This window comes from Charadrius vociferus, unplaced genomic scaffold, assembly GCF_000708025.1.
Source record: "Charadrius vociferus isolate BGI_N301 unplaced genomic scaffold, ASM70802v2 scaffold953, whole genome shotgun sequence".
Taxonomy (NCBI): domain Eukaryota; kingdom Metazoa; phylum Chordata; class Aves; order Charadriiformes; family Charadriidae; genus Charadrius; species Charadrius vociferus.
This window is the reverse complement of record NW_009647678.1, coordinates 478,796-497,019: the sequence shown is the minus strand read 5'-3', so window position 1 is coordinate 497,019 and position 18,224 is coordinate 478,796. Positions and strand designations below refer to the sequence as shown.

At 38.4% G+C, this 18,224-nt stretch overlaps 1 protein-coding gene across 3 annotated transcripts in view; it reads right to left on the bottom strand.

The window, feature by feature from the left end:
* Positions 1-18,224, bottom strand: part of YTHDC1 (YTH domain containing 1) — a 21,726-nt gene that overhangs the window by 3,160 nt on the left and 342 nt on the right. Inside the window, exons 2-16 of one of the 3 annotated variants that reach the window (XM_009881130.1) lie at positions 16,929-17,063; positions 14,399-14,500; positions 13,435-13,763; positions 12,952-13,306; positions 11,556-11,645; positions 10,997-11,050; positions 10,291-10,385; positions 8,272-8,380; positions 8,054-8,171; positions 6,659-6,743; positions 4,616-4,782; positions 2,021-2,103; positions 508-544; positions 376-415; positions 211-273 (exon numbers count right to left, since the gene is read on the bottom strand). In XM_009881130.1, the coding sequence (XP_009879432.1) occupies positions 211-273; positions 376-415; positions 508-544; positions 2,021-2,103; positions 4,616-4,782; positions 6,659-6,743; positions 8,054-8,171; positions 8,272-8,380; positions 10,291-10,385; positions 10,997-11,050; positions 11,556-11,645; positions 12,952-13,306; positions 13,435-13,763; positions 14,399-14,500; positions 16,929-17,063 (1,862 nt within the window). The remainder of the gene's footprint in view (positions 1-210; positions 274-375; positions 416-507; positions 545-2,020; positions 2,104-4,615; positions 4,783-6,658; positions 6,744-8,053; positions 8,172-8,271; positions 8,381-10,290; positions 10,386-10,996; positions 11,051-11,555; positions 11,646-12,951; positions 13,307-13,434; positions 13,764-14,398; positions 14,501-16,928; positions 17,064-18,224) is intronic. The other 2 variants (XM_009881131.1, XM_009881132.1) reach the window with 2 other exon arrangements.

Sequence of the window (18,224 nt, the reverse complement as noted above, 5' to 3'; positions counted from 1 at the left end):
CTAGAATGCTGGACTATTGCTGAGAGATAAGCAAATTACAAAATACTTGATACAAATAATTTTTTGAGCTAAAAATTTTACAGTTATCTCAAAGACATATTTTAGCAAAAGGGAAGAGTTGAGCACACATCGAATATGCTAGAGTCCTCTAGAAGGGAACAAAATAAGCCATATTCTACACAGAAAAATTGAATTCAACAAGACACAAACCATTCCTTGCCATGGTGGTGGTGGTCCCATGTTGTGGAATTCTCTCACATAATCATTGTAGGACTAAAATGAAAGACAGTAACATTAACATTTGTGACGAGTGTTCTTTCAAAGCGCTGAAAACTGAAATTAAAGTTCCCCAAAAGTCTGCATGCACCAACTTACCCCATTTAAAAATACATCTCGTCGAACTCCTGAAAATCGTCTGTTGGGAATAAAAATTTGCAGAACTAAATCCAATTTATCCATACAGACAAGTTACCAGGGCATAAAATGAATAACATGAACACACCTTACCTGTCTACTTCGGGATATCTGGGATCCTTTATATACCCTGTTCGAACATCAAGCAGCATTAATTCAATTTACCATCGCATAACAGTCTTAAAAAATACACTTATCAGAAATTGCCCTTTTATCTCGTGCCAGCTATGAAGTTGTGTCTACCTGCCATTACCCTTGCTTTCAAAATAACCATCAAAAACTTAAAACTTCTTGTAGACAGTACAGAAATACAATGTAACGTAGTAACAAAAAAAAAAAGATACAGATATACCCATAGCAACTTGCACACAGAACAAACAAATATGCAAGGGGGTATCAGTGCAAATAAAGACTTCAATTTTAGTCAAACAAATTGGGAATGCCCACAAGTCTGAAAGGTACTATCCCTTGGCAGTCTGCACACAGCTGTTACTACTTATTAACCCTGTATTCAGTAGAATGCGTTCATCTGGACAACTCTCAAGGCTGATTTCCTAATAGGTTTTGGATACCATGTTACACCGAAAATTAAAAACAACTTAAAAAAATCTGAAAAAGCCCCACAGGGCAAAGAACTGTTGCAGCTTCAGTAAATCCAGGGAAATAAAACTTTAAAGGGCTCACTAAAATAGTGCAAGGCACCAGGCATGCTTATACTAATAAAATAATGCTTTCGATCTTCATTATTTTCAAAAATTTTGTTCTGTATTCTAAACAATGGTCTTGGAAAGCCAAGGAGCAGCAACAACACTCTTTTTGCATCAAAGAGCATAGGCTTTGCTGTCAAGCTGGACAGACAAAGGCAGGTTCTTAAGAACGACTTCAAAATCTACTACTGAAATAATGGAGTATGTATTTCTAACAGCAATGAAGCAAGATTTGGTAGATTAAAAGTGGTAATTTCTCAATAATTGCTTTCCGAAGAAAAAAAATAATGCAGTATTACCAGTCTTGTTGCTGTGTTACCACTGCAAACATTTGTTTCTGGGGAACAATAAAATTCCTTTCTCAAACTCATCAGTAGACCCTCTTGTAAAATGCAGCAAAACTTGCCCCTCCCTTCCTCATGTCAAGCTTGTAAAAAAATTCTCTCTGAAAACATAAGTGAATGTCTATTGTCACCTCTAAACACAGGCTGCTAGCCAGGCAATCTTGGCTGACTTTCCCCGTTGGAAATTTCAGATAGACATTTCAATTTGATGATTAGTGCATTGACAAGTAGGTCAAACTAATTCTTGTGCCCTTCAGGCATTTTAACTACCTGTATTAACAAAGCGCTGGAAAGGATCATTCACAACAATGTACACAATTCTGAGGCTCTTAAAAGTGCTCAAGCCGGATCAATTCAGCTCTCTCTCTCAAATGAGTGAAACAGTGTCACTGATTTCTGTGAGAGTTGGGTTAAACCAGCAGGCAGCACTTGGGACAAGGCCCATTTTTACATCTCAGCCATATCAATATTTTACTTTTGAATTAAATGAGGATATACTAAAAGAGAAAACACTTGTGAATTGCTGCACACAAATCTTCATAGTAAGATATTAACCTGGTCTTTGGTGAAACTCAGGGGGATAGTCAATCCTTGGTTTCTTTCTGCTGTTATGAATATCATAATCTTCTGGTCGACGCCTACACAAATTAGATATCAGAGATTAAACAAGGTTGCTTGGAGCATTAGTCACAGCAGAATACCTCACAGGAATAGCTTGAGCTGCCCAGGATTTTAATTTAATCATTCCATCTCCTTCAAAATGTTCTACAGCTTTAAATTTGAACTCAAATCAGGAACAGTCTGATTAAATACCCTCCACTGTTATCTTCTGGCTACAGAAGCTTTGATAGTTACGGAAGGAACTCTACCCAACTGTACATTCTTACCAAAGGGTAACAAATTTGTCTAAAACAAACTCAGACTTAGGCTTTAACATTACATTTCCCAAATTACATTTTGAAACAACCTATTGGTTAACAAAATAATTTACAGAACTAAATACAATGAAAATAGATAGCAAAATGTATCATTACAGTCAGACAGCATGGACATTGCTGCATTTGCCAGCTATAGGGTAAAGAATTCTAGAAGAGATCTACTTCCATGACATTTATAAATAAAACTGTGCATGCTTTGTCAAATTGCTTCTTTCACTGTAGCTTTTCCAACTGGGTAGGCCAGATATTATTTCTATTCTAAGCAATTTACCAGCAATGCATCGGTGCCTTTTACAGAAAGTTTAGGAACACTTAAGCTTCCTAATAATTAAAATAACTGGGTCTCCTTTCTATGCAAACAACTCTTCTATGGAAGAGATGTTATCTTTGAGAACTTCACTCTCAGGGAGGAAGTTTGATTATAATATAGTTACATTCCAGTTGCTGTTATGTTTAATAAAGAACTGAAAACTGGCTGCTAATTTTGCTCCATCAAGGTACATAGCATTGGAGTCTCCCATTAATGTTTAACACAACAGTATTTCCAAACAGAAAGCAGCTACAAATCCATTCCTAGCCCTCCCCCCTCTCCCCCCCCAGCAATATAATTCCTTATGACAAAAAATTAACTTTCTTACATTGCTTAATTACTGTGCAACTTGCTTGCTGAGTAACAAGCTCATGTAGCTTTTATAGTTATTTCTCCTCCCCCTTCCCGACTTAGTCTTTAAAGCCCACCATACCCAGTTACTAAGCTTTTTAAAATGAAAGCAGATTCTTTACTATGAGCAAAAAGCCCAAAAACCAAAGCAGTTGCATCTACAGCAAAATCAGATCAAGGAAAATAAAAGCTGGTGTAAAGAATAAACATACCGCTTTCTTGTAGTTTTGAGAGTGCATTTACGACCGGTTAAAATATGATAGAAACAGTTCATATAGTAGTCCAACTACTGACTTTAAGCTGTAAGCCACACACATAAATGGAGGCCCTGGCAGGCTTGAGAAGGTGTGGTGGTGTTATATGTATAGTTTGCAGTCCATTGCAAAACCTTCACTCGTATATACTTTATTGCACTGGAAACCTCTTAGCTTAACTTCAAAAGCCATCTTGGTGTTCAGTCCTTTAAAGCCAAAAATAGGGGGGCGCTGCCAGGTTTCCTCCTACCTATTCGTTACAGTGTCCTTTTTTTAAGCTCAAGGAAATGGGGACTCTTGTTGGGTATCTGTACCTACCACAGGACGTTTCCACAAAGAGGAAACTTAACCAAAGGTTTCAGCCCAAACCATACATCAGTCTGTATGCAAAGTGGCTACACGGGGAAAAGGTGTTTGGCAGAAGGGCTAATATCAGTTCTTTGCAAAGACTTCTCCAACTCTGTAACAAGTTATACCCCCTTTTTTCTGGAAAATGATGTTAAGTTCATATAGCAGTGATCAATAACCATGTCGATCCTCTAAAAATACTTTAAGTCCACAGGTACTGCCAGCATCTGGAAAGGTTGTATATACAGACACAGCAACAGCCATTCTTTTTGGTTTGTTGCCGGGTCTCCAAGGGCCACGTGATCCCTTTTGGAAAGAACCTACTGTTTTCAGAAGCTCAGCAAGATGTGTGAATTCAGTGGTTACATGTTAGAGAATATTTGGCAATGGGGTTAACACATCACGGTGACACAATTTGAAACAGTCCCAATAATGCTCCTCTTGAATATCAAAATAACTTAAAATATTTTATCCTCAAAATGAGGTGGCATCTTCTGAAAAATTCTAAGTGATCCTTATAAAAGTCCCATATTTGATAAGGCTTATCCAGAGACACACCTGAAAGAAAAGGCTTTTACAAGATATTAACACATTTTTGGCATATAAATATTTCCTTCTCTCCATCTAGCCTGCTCATAATCAAGCCAAGCTCACCTACAGCTAGCATTACACGTTGCATTATCTCAATCAATGATCTAGTCTAAACTAGAGAGCACTTTAAGAGCTTTTTTTTTTTTTTCTGCAAAAGCAAAGATCCCCATTTTCCTCTTGAAAAACGACAGACCGGGGAACCATGTGAAATCCTCAATGAAGCCACAAACTTGTCCATGCAGCTTGATTTGAGGATTTTCTCTCTTCTTTATCGCAGGGAAAGCTTTGACGAATCATATTCCTCCATCACGTTATTCTGATACATGTGCCTATTATCAGTCCAAAGAACGTTTCTAACCTTCCCACGTCCCGAACGGGGTCTCGACGGGATGGGCGTCCTCTTGATCGGGGTTGTGAGTGCATTCTTCTCTTGTGCCTCATTTTATGAATGACTTGATATAAGTCAATACTTTCATCAGGAGGGAAGAGAAGACAAAGTTGGGTTCCACATTCCGGCTCTATTTCCTAGAATTAGTTAGAAGTTCAGTAGTGGTTTATAAACTGAAGAAATGAAACTCTCCCCAAATACAGTGACAACACATATTAAAAAAAAAAAAAAGACACTTTGAAGAGATTTCAGTACCACTAGACAGAGCAAAATTCACTTACATTACCTTTCACTCTTTAGGCACTACTTAGACTTTTCATAAAATAGTCCAACACTTGGAGCAACCATATCTTCATGTGGGGCAACCACATCACTGTTTTGCTACAAAATCAGAGGATTGCATCACAAAGAAAACGATCACCTATTACAGACAGAAAAGTGACACACGTAGGAAAAAATCCATCCCAACTTCACATATAAAGCCATGGCCTGATGGAGTTGACTATTACCACTCAAAAGTGAGTTCTTCAGTGTATGATAGACAGGTCCATGAAAATACCAGCTCAATGCTTGACAGCAGCCAAAACAAGCAAATCGTGTGTTCAGGATTATTAGGAAAGGAACATAGAATGAGAAAGTCAGTATACCACACTGAAAGTCCATGTTCCACCCACACCTTCAACACCGGGTATAGTTCTGACCTCTTTTGTCTCAAAAAATAGGGGGACACTAGAAATGGAAAAGCTTCAAAGCAGGGCACCAGGGATAACTGAATGAGTGCAACAATTCCTACATGTAATGACTGAGCAGGTCAGGTCTCTCTAGCCTAGAATAAAACAGGAATATGTGGGGCATGAGGGGCAAGATGGATACAACAGGAGTGACCAACACCATGGGTTGTTTGGAGGACAGAGGGACAGAGATCAACTTGCTGACTCCCTCTTCCAGTACAAGAACTCAGGGCCATCAAACGAAGCTAGCAGGAGCCAGGTGCAAAACAATCCAGAAAAGCACTTCAACCTGGTGACTAGCAGGCCTGTGGAATGCCTTCCCAAAGGATGTCGTAAATGCAAGAAGTTCAGTGTACACGTCCTCGATCCCTTCAGGGTTACACAAAATGTAAAAGGATAAACAACGAGCACTTCAGGAAATAACCCAAGTTGAAAAGCAGGGAGAGCAAGCACCAGTCAATGCTTGCCCAGTACCCAAGAGTACAGCAATTTTATGAAAAAAGATGAAACTAACATCTGGATTGCAACTTTATAGTGAAGTGAACAAAATGTTAAAAAATTTATTTCCTTGACCATTCAACAGAAAGAAAGTTAACTGATGTTGTGGTTTTCTTTTTTTTTTAAGTTCACACTAAATTAAAAACCAAGACCAAAAATATTCTTTTACTTGTGCTACCCAACAAAGTGAACATATCTATGGGCAAAATAATGCACAGTCTACAATTTCCATACAATATGGGGATTATGCAACTCCCATCTTGCCTTAAGAAAGCAGAACCCATTATTTTAGTCAAGGCTGGGTTACTTGATGACAGCAGTAATGTACCTGCACTCTGGTACATCTGTCAAGACAAAGAGCCACCCCACTTAAAATTTACTTCGCATATACTTTATAATGGTAGAGTCTATGCCCTAAGCAATATGGTACATAAAAAACATGCAATGCAGAACACAGCTAGAAACACCATAACTTGTATTTAAAAACCGATGCTATATAGGTTTGCACATCATACAGTGCAAGGCATGTTACATTTCAAATCCAAATATCACATAGTTTTGAAGCATCAAACACTGTTTATCACAAGGATGACAACAGAACTGGCAATGTATTGTTTTCTGTTTCCTTCTTCCACAACAACATTAGAAACAAGCTGAGTGCCTTTGTCACAGTACACTACTGCAAGTAACAACTCATCTAAAAAAGATTACAAAACTTCTGTACATACAAAGCTGAAAGCAAGCACTACATGTGGGTTATAGAAAAAAAAAAATATTAACAAACCTGTCCATCACGTCCAATCTTTACTGGCTTATGTTCATTCCAAGGATTGGTCAGGTGAGCAGACTTAGTGAACGGCAATTCACGCCTAAATATGCAAGTGGCATCATTTAGTTTTGCCTCCATTTCTCAGAAAAGAAATTTAAAAATGCATACAGCAGGACATTACATACAAAATATACCTGTTACCCTTTGCACTGCCAGGTCTCTGAATGAACGTATTAGTACGTATTAAGTATTAGTAACTGAAGACTTCACTTTGACTTACTCCAGTATTAACTAATATAGTCCATGCTATGACTGCCTATCTTAGTAAAGAAATTTTTTTTGGTCTTTGTACAGTATCAAGATTGTGCTTGCTTATTATGTTACCATCTGCATACACTGACCAGTGGTAGTTCACAGAATCGTCTAGGTTGGAAGGGACCTTGAAGATAATCGAGTCCAACCATTGCCAAAACCACCACTAAACCATGTCCCTAAGCATCACATCTACCCATATTTTAAATACCTCCAGGGATGGTGATTCAACCACTTCCTTGGGCAGCCTGTTCCAATATTTGATAACACTTTCCATGAAGAAATTTTTCCTAATATCCATCCCAAACCTCCCCTGGCACAACTCGGGGCCATTTCCTACCAAAATAAATTTCTGAGCTTCTGACCTAACTATGAAGCTACAACTGCTTTGAGCGGGAGGTGGGAATCAGTAATTTCCAGAGGACCCCCCCAATGCAGATTTTTCTCTAATTTGAAGCCTCACCTTCCCTGTATTTAGTCTTTCTGGTAGCCCAAAGTGCTTGTACAACCATGCAACGTATCTCACAGGACTGATGTAGCTCTTTTTCTTAAGTGAAGTTTAAAACCTTTTCTGTGACATACTCAGTTAGGTTAATGAACATAATGCTCACAACCTATACATTATGCAAAATATCTGTACTATTTCATATGTTATTTTAGCGCAGTGGCATTTTCTTTGTTCAGTCAGATTCCAAGATGTCAGGTGAAGACAGAACTATCCTTACAGGATTTTTTTTCCTTTTATTCACAGCTGTCTATTCAAGTGAACAGTTGTTTTAACTCAAAGACTTCAGAATATAGTTTTCTGGTTTCAATGCAACAGATCAGTGAAGGAACACAATTAAGTGCTAAAATCTCTAAATTAATTGTCTACATAAAAAAAAAAAGAATTCTAAATAATTCCGTAGCACGTGTCAGGTACAGACCTGACTCCCCAGCTCACTAACATGGAGGTATGTACTTGGGGAGATTGAAGGACAGATGTCTGGTTGAATTGAGTTTTCAAAAGGATGTTGTCAGCATTTGAGGGAGTAATATACAGAAATGGTATTATAACGCCTTGTTACTAAGCAATAACATAAATGAACAATCATTTACCTGCAAATCCAGTCAATTTTAAAGACACCTCCTAACATTTTTGCATTCATTCCTGCAGGCAGCACCCAGTGTATAGGTGATCCTCCATGATGGGACTCTGAAGACAGTCTTGCAAATCCTAAAGGATTTCACATGAATTGTAACAAAGACATAACAGAAAAGCTGTTGCATATAAAACTCACTTTCACTTACCTTGATAATAGCTCACTTTCCCTTACCTTGGAATTTGCCGCTCTCTCTTACAGAAAATATCAAAATAACGCTCCTCGCTGATCTAAATGCAGCATTAAGCTTCTTTTCATTCACTGGAAGTGTTGACCATACTCCCTAAAACAAAACAACCCCCACCCCACCACCAAAATATAAGAGTTCATCTCAAGTGGCTTAGCTAACAGAAGTATACAGTGCAGATGAGGAAAACAAGACCAAACTAGTGTTCTGGGATAGAATAGAAAGAGAAAGGTATTGCTAAATTCAGTTCCTTCAGAAAATATTTTTAGCTTGTCCAATGATAAAACTTTTAAAAAATTGTCTTTTCAATCTTTTTTTTGAATACTGCAGATGTATTTAGACCATCTATAAGGTCTCATTTTTAATTATAATGACGGACAGACATATGAAAACCTTTGCCTTTAGTATTTTTAATGCGTATTTTAAGTCACTTTGGGAGTTCATGTTTACACAATGGACACAAATTATGAAAACCCAGCAGCATATATATACTGAAAGGTGGGCAGGTAGACTTCAGTAACCTTCTTAGTATAACAGATTTGTTGAGAACAGCTTGCAGACTTTAAACTCTTTTAGTGAAAGAAACATGAAAGATACCAGACCAACATTTTATAGCGGCAAGACAACTCAAAATAGTTTGTTCAGCCTCCCACATCCCCATCTACTAATTCCTACCTTTTCTATTTCCAGCCATTCTGTGGCCACGCACAATAAAACCTACCCTGTTTAAAGGTACCAAGTGAGCTGAGCTATAGAATACCAGATTGGTGTATTACTTTTCAGCAAGATCAGCTCCCAAATCCATTCTCTGGGCAAACTTGGAGCAGAAGCTTATACTGGTTTAATGCGTTCAAACTTCAGCCTCAGAATATGATCTAGGATCTACCAAATAAAATGTTCTTCACCCTCCTTTTTTATTGAGGATATATTCTTATGCCCTACTTTGTGCTCAGATTAGTGCTTGCCCGACTCTGTGAATTCATTAGAGTCACCAGAGAACTATTTGGGTTTTGTACTAGCTAGTCAGATGTATATTGCTTTAGGCTGCTTGTAAAGCCCTGCTGTGAACTAGAACAACTTATTGCATTGGCACCACAAAAGCCAATTTCATGAAAGTGCAGTGGCAAAGCACTGATGCCTATACACCAAGACAAAGCATCCACTCCCAAGAACTTTAGGAACAACAACACTGTTGCAGTCCCAAGTGCGGACGAGGGACAGAAAGAATGTACTCCTCTAAAGAGCTAAAGCAAACACCAGTCAGAATGGTGTTCACTGTACAAATCAGACCCAAAGCTGGTGGGGGGAGCCAAATCTGTCCAGGAATTTTAAGATTCATTCTATCATTTTAATGCTATTCTATTTGGGAAAATCTTCATTAATAGAATCACCTACTCTGTGCATATTGTGTAGCAGCAAATCAGCTATTTTCTCTACAAACTGTTCCAAGTAACAGATGCAAATACAAAAGCACCAGAGGCAAATATAAAACCAGCAGTGGCCTCGTGTCATTTCTCAGCAGCTGAAGTCCAGTGTACTGGAATCCCTCCCAAAGAACTCCCTTACACCAGCACTGCCAGGCATATAAGGTTTCAGATTCCTGAATCAAGTGAAAAAAATTACTTTTGTAGGATTAGATGAAAGCCAAAACAACCTTCTGAACATCCTCACAGTACTGCAATATGAACAGAGGTACTGATGAAAGGGAGAAAATATCATCACAGCATTCCCAATGGAGGTTGTCTTAGGACCTTATCAAACAGACCTTGAGGCCCCTTTTTAACCCTACTCTTATCAAGATAAATGACTTATGTTCGACAAACTTTTCTAGATTACAGCAAAAGCAGAATAGATACCCTTGAAGAATCAAGGAGCAATAGCTTTCATCCTTGCCTCCACCAAGATCCAAGTGATGGAGAAAAGAATGCATTTATATGCTTTTCTATAGTAAGGTGAGTGTGTTTGAAAACAGAACAAGTGGTAAGTTTGAAGAAAATTCAACATACCTTTGCTTTAGCAAGTGATACGTTTTCATGGTTATTACTCTTGATGAGAAAGAATCTTGCATCTTGGAGAATGTATTTAAGTTTACTTGTTTGGTCTGAAAAAACAAAGTGTCAAATAAGCTGAACTGTAAATATTTACAGTTGTCAAAAAACGTTGCTTTGAGTGTAGATAGTTGTTCGTTTCCTTCAAAATACACTGTATCCCACCCAGTTCCTACCTATGTATTATCACAACCACCCAACTTGAAACTTGAAGTCTAAGCTGTAGAGTACAAAATGCCAGGGGAAACCAAATCAAAACTAAAACTGAGATATTCAGGTAAAGAAAAAATAAAATAAAATCAGCATGATTCAGTGATGTTCCGATATACAGGACTTATTTCCTTGCTTAAGAATTTTTGCATAAATATTGGGTAACATTCCTATCAGCATGAGACGTCCAACAGCGAATGCTGAAACGTTCCTCTTTTCAGATGTAAGCACTTTATTTTTTGCTTTGCTGCCTCTGCAAGAAGCAAAGCAGCTGAACTTTTTGCATATCGCTCTCAACACATGCAAAAGTAGCTCAAGATTCAGTTGTTATGCTCAGAACAAATATGCGTTCAGACTGATTTATATCGGAACATTACTACTTACAGGTAATTTAATGAACAGAGACAATGGCTTGCTATGGGGCATGCATTAAAAATTCAAATTTAAATGATACCTTTTTGGACAGCACGAACGGAAGATGATAATTTCTCATGCTTCTTTTCTGAACCTGTGTTTAGCCAAAGTACATTTGTTCAGATTGAGCCTTAATAGAGATAATATACAATTTCTACAGTGTTGTCACATACAATTTTCATTCATGACAAATTATGCTTTCTGGCGCGCACCCACACACACAAAAAAATACTATTCAATGTGCACGAGTGTTTTGTTTCAGTTTTTTTTGGTTTTGTTTTTTGGTTGTTTGGTTTGGGTTTGGTTTTTTTTAAATAGTATTTGAACAATTTCCTACTCAGAAAACTAGTCACTGAATCATCATCTTCCAAGTTTAAAAAAAAAAAAGTGAAAATTCCACTTAAGCAACAGAATAGCATTAAAGTAACAAGAAAGCCTACTTCCCCCCAAAGGTATCCACACACAACATGCCAGAAGTCAATAACAAATTATACAAAGCTACATTCCCCATAAATCTCTACAGCCAGTTACATTTATTTTAGATTACATATTAAGATTTGATGCAAGTCAGGATGACAAGCAGTAAAAGCCAAGAATACCTGCATATGATTCTGATGCAGAACTTCCACTTCTGTCAAAAACAATCGGAGAGATACCTCTAGCTCTCTTCCTCTCCTTCTTTTTCTCATCTAAAAAAAAACCCACAAAAATAAAAGCAATATTTTAAACACCAAGTGGCAGGCAACATTGAGATAAAAAGTACTGAAACAGAAAAATAACATCTGTAATAGCATAGTTAGCATTTGGCTTGCACGTGAAAATTGTGGTTGCTGCCACAAAATAAGCAAATGCTAATTATTCAAGCTTTTTATTCACAAAGGGAAGACAAACACCACAAATTCAGTAATTCTGTGCAAAGTTTAGAGACAAAATTTATCTCCTAGGTGTTTTAGTAAGGGTGGTTTAGCTATTCTCTCCAGCCTGCAGACAAATTTGCAACACAGAGCACAAACTGTGTTGTGATAGTGCTAAGGGCTCATTTGTTCACAGCTCAACAAAATGGCAAGAGGTATGAAAACAAAACACTGTGGCACACAGGCAAATATTTCCACTCTTAAAAACATTGTGTTATACTACTGAGCTTTTTAGAACAGTTACTACAGCTTCACGTGTCATTAGGTTACACTTTTCTGTTCTCTAATTCCAAACAGCAGAGCTAAGGCAAAAAAGGTATTACATTAAGCAGGATGACCACCTACGGAGACTTCAGACAAGGAAGACACACAAGAGGAATCTTAACAGGATTGCAAGCTGCCTTCTTAAAACAAACAAACAAACAAACAAACAAAAACCCAACCAAACCCACAACAAAAAAAACCCGACAAAAACCAACCAAGCAGCCAAGCCCAAAAGTAGTTATGTCATTAACACTTCACATCTGTAAGTAAGGACCAGTTATAATAGACAATTGCAAAGTATTTGTTTCTGGTTTCTGCTTTAAAACATTTCCCTCTTTCTAAGTTTGCCCTGATAGCTAATAATGTCAGCTTAGGTTTAGATTTCCTATGCTGAAGGCAGCCACCATTTAAGATTCAACTATCCTTCCCTGGGGAGAGAGACGATGCTTTCTTTTACTATACCAGTCTCATCTAGATGAATACAGAACAGTTCAATGCCAACTTAAAATGAATCGTATGAGAAACTAAGCCATTAGAAAATACTAATTCTAATGTTTCAAAGCATTGAACAGCAAGGCCAAAGCAATCAAGAACGCTACGAATCCTCAGCATCGTAATCCTGATATCCACAAGTTTTGGTGTAAGGAAATACCACTTTCCAGTACGTTTTTTCCTTGCCTATGGTATTTCAGTTAACATCTTACTGACTTGTGCTACTGAGGCTTACTTTTGACGTAGTCAGGAAGTGGTTACTTTTAAAAGCATCCAAACTTTCAATGGCAAAGTATTTCAGATTAGCATGCTAGATGTTACCTACCTGATGCATCTGAACCAGTCCCAGATCTGACTGACCCATCTGTGAAAGAGGCAGATTCGGAGTCAGAATCGCTGGCTTCACTTCGTGTGTCATAGTCGTTTCCTTCCTTCTGATCTCTCTCATCCTGTTCATACTCCTCTTCATCCTCCTCCCCATCTTCTTCCACCTCTTCGTCCTCCTCCCCTTCATCATCTTCCTCTTCTTCCATTCCTTCCTCCTCATTCTCGGTATTGCCTTGTTCAGAGGAACCAGTACTGCCAGTCTCGTGATCTGAACAATATTCCTCAGAGTTCACCTCTTCTTTAGAAGAATGGCTGGATCTGCTTGGTCGTCTATCCACTTCATGCCTGATTCTCTGATGTTTAAAGAAAAAGTGAATCAGCAGTCACATAACATTGTCAGGACACGCACACAGTCCTAAGAGAACATGCCTTATAAAGGGCTCATATAATTGATTTATAAAGCAGCAAGAATATTTAATACCTCTGAACCATCTGGTGTAGAAGACTTCGCCCTTCTATCAATATCCCTCTTCCTCACGCAAGTTTTTTCTGGTTGTCCTTTATAAGGTTCCCTGGAACTGCTCGACATGCGCGTCTTTCGATCACCATCCGGGCGCTTGTTTCTATCAGACCTCTGATACTCCTCATTCTTGTATTCTGATACTGGTTTTCCTTTTGTACTCACTATTCTCTTGTTATTGCTAACTGATGAACTAGGAGGCTTTGGCAACATCTGCCTCGATGAATGCACAGAAAGTTTTTGTCTCTTGCTTTCAGCATTTTCCATCCTGTCCATTTTTCTTTTTGATCCTTAAATAGAAGGAGATATCAAGTTCAATGTTATTTTTTATATCAAACCAAAAACTGTGCAGAGGCACCTACTTTCTCTACTCTGAATAATTTGCCTCTTGCAGTCATAGGTAGCATCTTTCAGTTGTAGGCTTTGCAACAACACTCAAAACTGCTTGTTAGGAACAACTCATGTTCTAAAACATGTATTTTACTTTAAAAGAGCAATCCTTCAGGCTTTGGTAGGTGTACTCTAAATTTTATATACAGGAATGTTAAATTAAATGCTTGTGGGATTGGCCTAAAGCAAAATCAAGAACTCAGCTGGAACCAGACTTTGTGACCCAGACTTTGTGACCCCCTTGCTCCATTTCCATTTCACTTCATTAAACCAAAAAGGACAGTCATTTTCTAATAGCAAATGAATTCACAACAACCCAGACTCAGCAACTGCTTTTGAGACAAAAGGAAACTTAGTTAACTGTTTGCCTTGAAGGTCAGGTGAGAAAGCAGATGCCCATGAAATAAAGATTTCTGGAACTCTTTCACTCTTTGAGTCAGGTTGTAAGAGCTGCTGCTTCAAAGACTTAAACAGTCTTAAAGACAGTTTTTACCATTTACGTTTGAGCAGGGCATACACTACCAAAGTCACATACCCTTTTTCTCACTTTTATCTTGCTCACTGTCGGGGTTATATAACTCATCATCTTGGTCAGGAGCATCAGTCAAAATGTCATCCAGAACATTCAGTTCACCATCTGTAAACAAACAAACAAAAAAAGTTAAAAACAACTATAAAAACCTCTGAATATGTAAACTACAGTAGGACTAGTATTTACAAACTCGAACATTTCCTTTAAGGTTACAAATCTGCTACAAAGCAAAAATTAACATCGCCTTGATTTATTTCCACAATTTCAGTCGGAAGGATCAAGCAAAGCCAATAAAAGAATTAAAATACGTCACAGGATGCATTTAGGTCTCTGAAAAAGGTCCAAGTTGGCTCCTCATGTCACACAAGCTTTACAGGAAAGCTGACCTATAAATGAAAGCTTAACAAAAAAGCCTGTATAAAATTTGAAAAGAAGGAGACTGGGAGATAGTCTGAGTGCCATAAGCAAAGAAGAGGGACCTCTCTCCTCAAAATCCTGAAGAATTTGCACCTTAAGTAATCTCCTCTCCTGCCCCACTATTTTTGTTGTCATTGCTGTGTTAGGAGGGTGAATTTTGTGGTTCACCCAAAAGTAGAAAAAACGCAACAGGGCAAGTTAACAACAAGAACAAAGGCGAGGTTGCCGCACTGAAGAAGAAAGTAGTACTTATTTGCTACATTATTAAATCTGAGCTGCTCTGAAAAAACCCGTTACAACTAATTCACCTTGCCTAGAGAAGTTGTAGATGCCCCATCCCTGGAAGTGTTCAAGGCCAGGCTGGATGGGGCTTTAAGCAACCTGGTCTAGTGGGAGGTGTCCCTGCCCATGGCACTGGGTTTGGAACTAGATGATCTTTAAGGTCCCTTCCAACGTAAACCACTCTATGATTCTATGAAAAGGGGCAAAAATTTAAGAAAATTCATGCTAGAAGCAGTAAATGACCATACTTGGTCACGTAACTTTTAAAAACTTGTCACTGTTTCCGACTTTGTTTCACTTTGCCTGAAACCAAAGGGGATATATGGTGATTCTGGTAGAAGAAGGATTCCCCAGCTTTGAAACAGCAGAACTATATATTCTAAGCACTTTAAAAGTAAGAGCGAACTAAGCCTAAGTATCCAAAGACAAAAATAATAGAAGAGTTATTTATTTTGGAATCTCGTATTTCTCCTCCTAAACTCTGGAATTCTTTGCTCTTTCCACTTTATGTTACTACGATTGATTCTATTTTCTGTGTTCAGGAAAAGGAAAGCAGAGCAAGCTCCAAGGATTCAGCTAGTTGACAGTGGCGTGGAAGACACATTGTACAACACTATAAAGCAGCAGGTAAGGACTCTTGTACCAGATGGAAGTGGGATAAGGCAGCAGAGTCCTCCAGAGTTTGGCAATTTGTCTATCTTAAAATCTCAAGCTGCAGCACAAAAGAAGTTTTAGAGATTAATATTAAAAAAAAGACACAATCCACACCAGAAAAAAGTTAGTATTATAATTGTTTTTCTACTGTATACTACTAAATCTGAAGTCATCGTGTATGCTAGCTTTCCTGCTGGCATTTCTCCACATTTTCTGCAGTAGAGGAATGGAGAAGCAGTTCCTGAACTGCACAATTGCTGTGGCTGATGCAAAGGAAGCAGTGCAGACAGACGTGGATCAAGCCTTTCCCTGGCAGCTTATGGTTAGAGGGCATTTAAATGTAACACAAGGCTGCACCATAATTCTCTTGGGAATAGCCCTTTATGTTTGTAGATACTTATATATCCACAGCAAATTTCCTGCTGTCACTGATGAGATATATGACAGTCAGATTCATGGCTGCACAACTGCTAAACATGGGCTGCAATTTCCTGGCTTGCATTCTGCTTCCCCATGGAAGACTAGGCAAGTTCAGAGCACAAGATTTTTTTACTGGAGACTACTGAAAAAGAGGTGCACTAGGATTAAAATATTAAACATATCACTCATCTCAGATGACACATATTGAACATATTGCTTTGTTTCCCTTTTGGTGAGGCAACAGCATACTTGAGTAAACTACATCTAATGCTACTACTGCAGTAGCATTCAGAGGTGCTAAAAGATCAACGTATCAGCTCGTTCAGAAATAAATGAGAAAATAAAGAAAACGTAATGGAATAAGTAAGTCTGACACATACTCTCTGGCAATTCCCTTCCAGGTTAGGTGGGCCAGATTCATGATTGGAACCTTAAAAGAGTACGCAAAAGACAGCAGCAGTATGAGTTTCCCCTCACTCCCTTCTGTAGATACATCTATCCAATTTATTTAAAAATAGATTTCCAGATTTTGCCTGGGGATGCAAAAAGGGCAATCTGAACACACCATTCCCATCTCTCACTTGCATAAGGTATACTGCTTAACTGACCTCCACAAGGTGATTCCGCTCACTGAATTGTCATCATTGGTGTTCAACCTGATGAGCTAAATTATTTCAGACAGACCAAGATAAGCATCAAGGAAGAAAAAAAAAAAAAGGAAAAAAAGAAACAGAAAAATGGTAGAGGACACATTTCTTACAGTTCATCACTGTTGAGGGGGGAAGGTCCAAATGAGTCCTTTTCATTACAGGCACTCCCAACCGGGCTCTCCTGCAACCCATCTTTTGTTGACTCTGGGGTGTGTTGGATCCTTCCATGAACAAATTTAACTCACCTGAAACAGCAGGAAAATAACCTGGGGAGGCCATTTTTCCTCTACTGACCATGAGCATTAGATCTATTCAAGGAAGGGTCCAAGCAAAAATCTGATTTGGCAAACAGAGGAGATAAGACCAGGTGATTTCAAACTAAAAGGGTACCCGAGATTTATTTCCACTTTTTTAAAGCAGTGAAACAGCATTTCTCTTCCAAAAGGAGCACAAAAATAACATCGTATTTACAGTTCAGTTACAAACAAATGTGTGTTAACACCTGATATTCAGTCAGAATCACCCCTTTCATAGAACAGTAAATTAAAAGCCAATTAAAATACAAAACATAAAAACATTTCTTATCTGCTACTCATGACTTGACCACTGTCAGCGATTAAAACAAACAAACAATAAAAATACAAAGAATAAAAAAATTCAAGCTCATCTGGATAACTAGCAGAAAGGATTTCAATTTCACTGCTCATCCAGGGTGGCAGCTCACACCCGTTTCAACACACCCTGATCATACCCTATCCCACCAGTCTTACCATCAATAATGCCTTTAAGAGCCAAGCACCAGAAATACTTTACTCATCAGTTCTAACAAAACCTAGTGGGAATTTTCCACGTGATCTAATTTCACAATAAATATTAGAGACAGCGAACTCTCACCACTCCGACAAAAGACGTTTTATGGACATCTACCCTGCAAAAACTTTACATGAAATACATTCCATAAAAATCCAAACCAACGTAAAACAAACCACAAAACCACAGCGATCCTTCACCTTTTTCGTAACGCTGCTATTATCTGCACTAACCGCCAACTAGCAATCTTCTACACCTTACTTTTTACATGGGTTATTTTGTGAGGATTGACTCAGATAACCTTATCGACTTCAGCTTCCGCATACAGTGACGCGCCGTTATATGAGCTGTGAATACACATTACACTGGAAACATTCAGTTGCTTTTATTCAAACTTACTTACCCGGGGCGCCCGGAAAGCGTAACCGACTGTAAGAAGCCGGCCAAAAATCGGCAAAACAAAATTCCAACATCAGCTTCTACTTGCTAAGGTAACTACGTCCCTCGACAGAAAATCCTGCAAAAAACACGGCTACAGATCGAGGTGGAAATAAGGAAACGCCGGCATCTTCTGCAGGAAGACCAGCGGCAGTAAC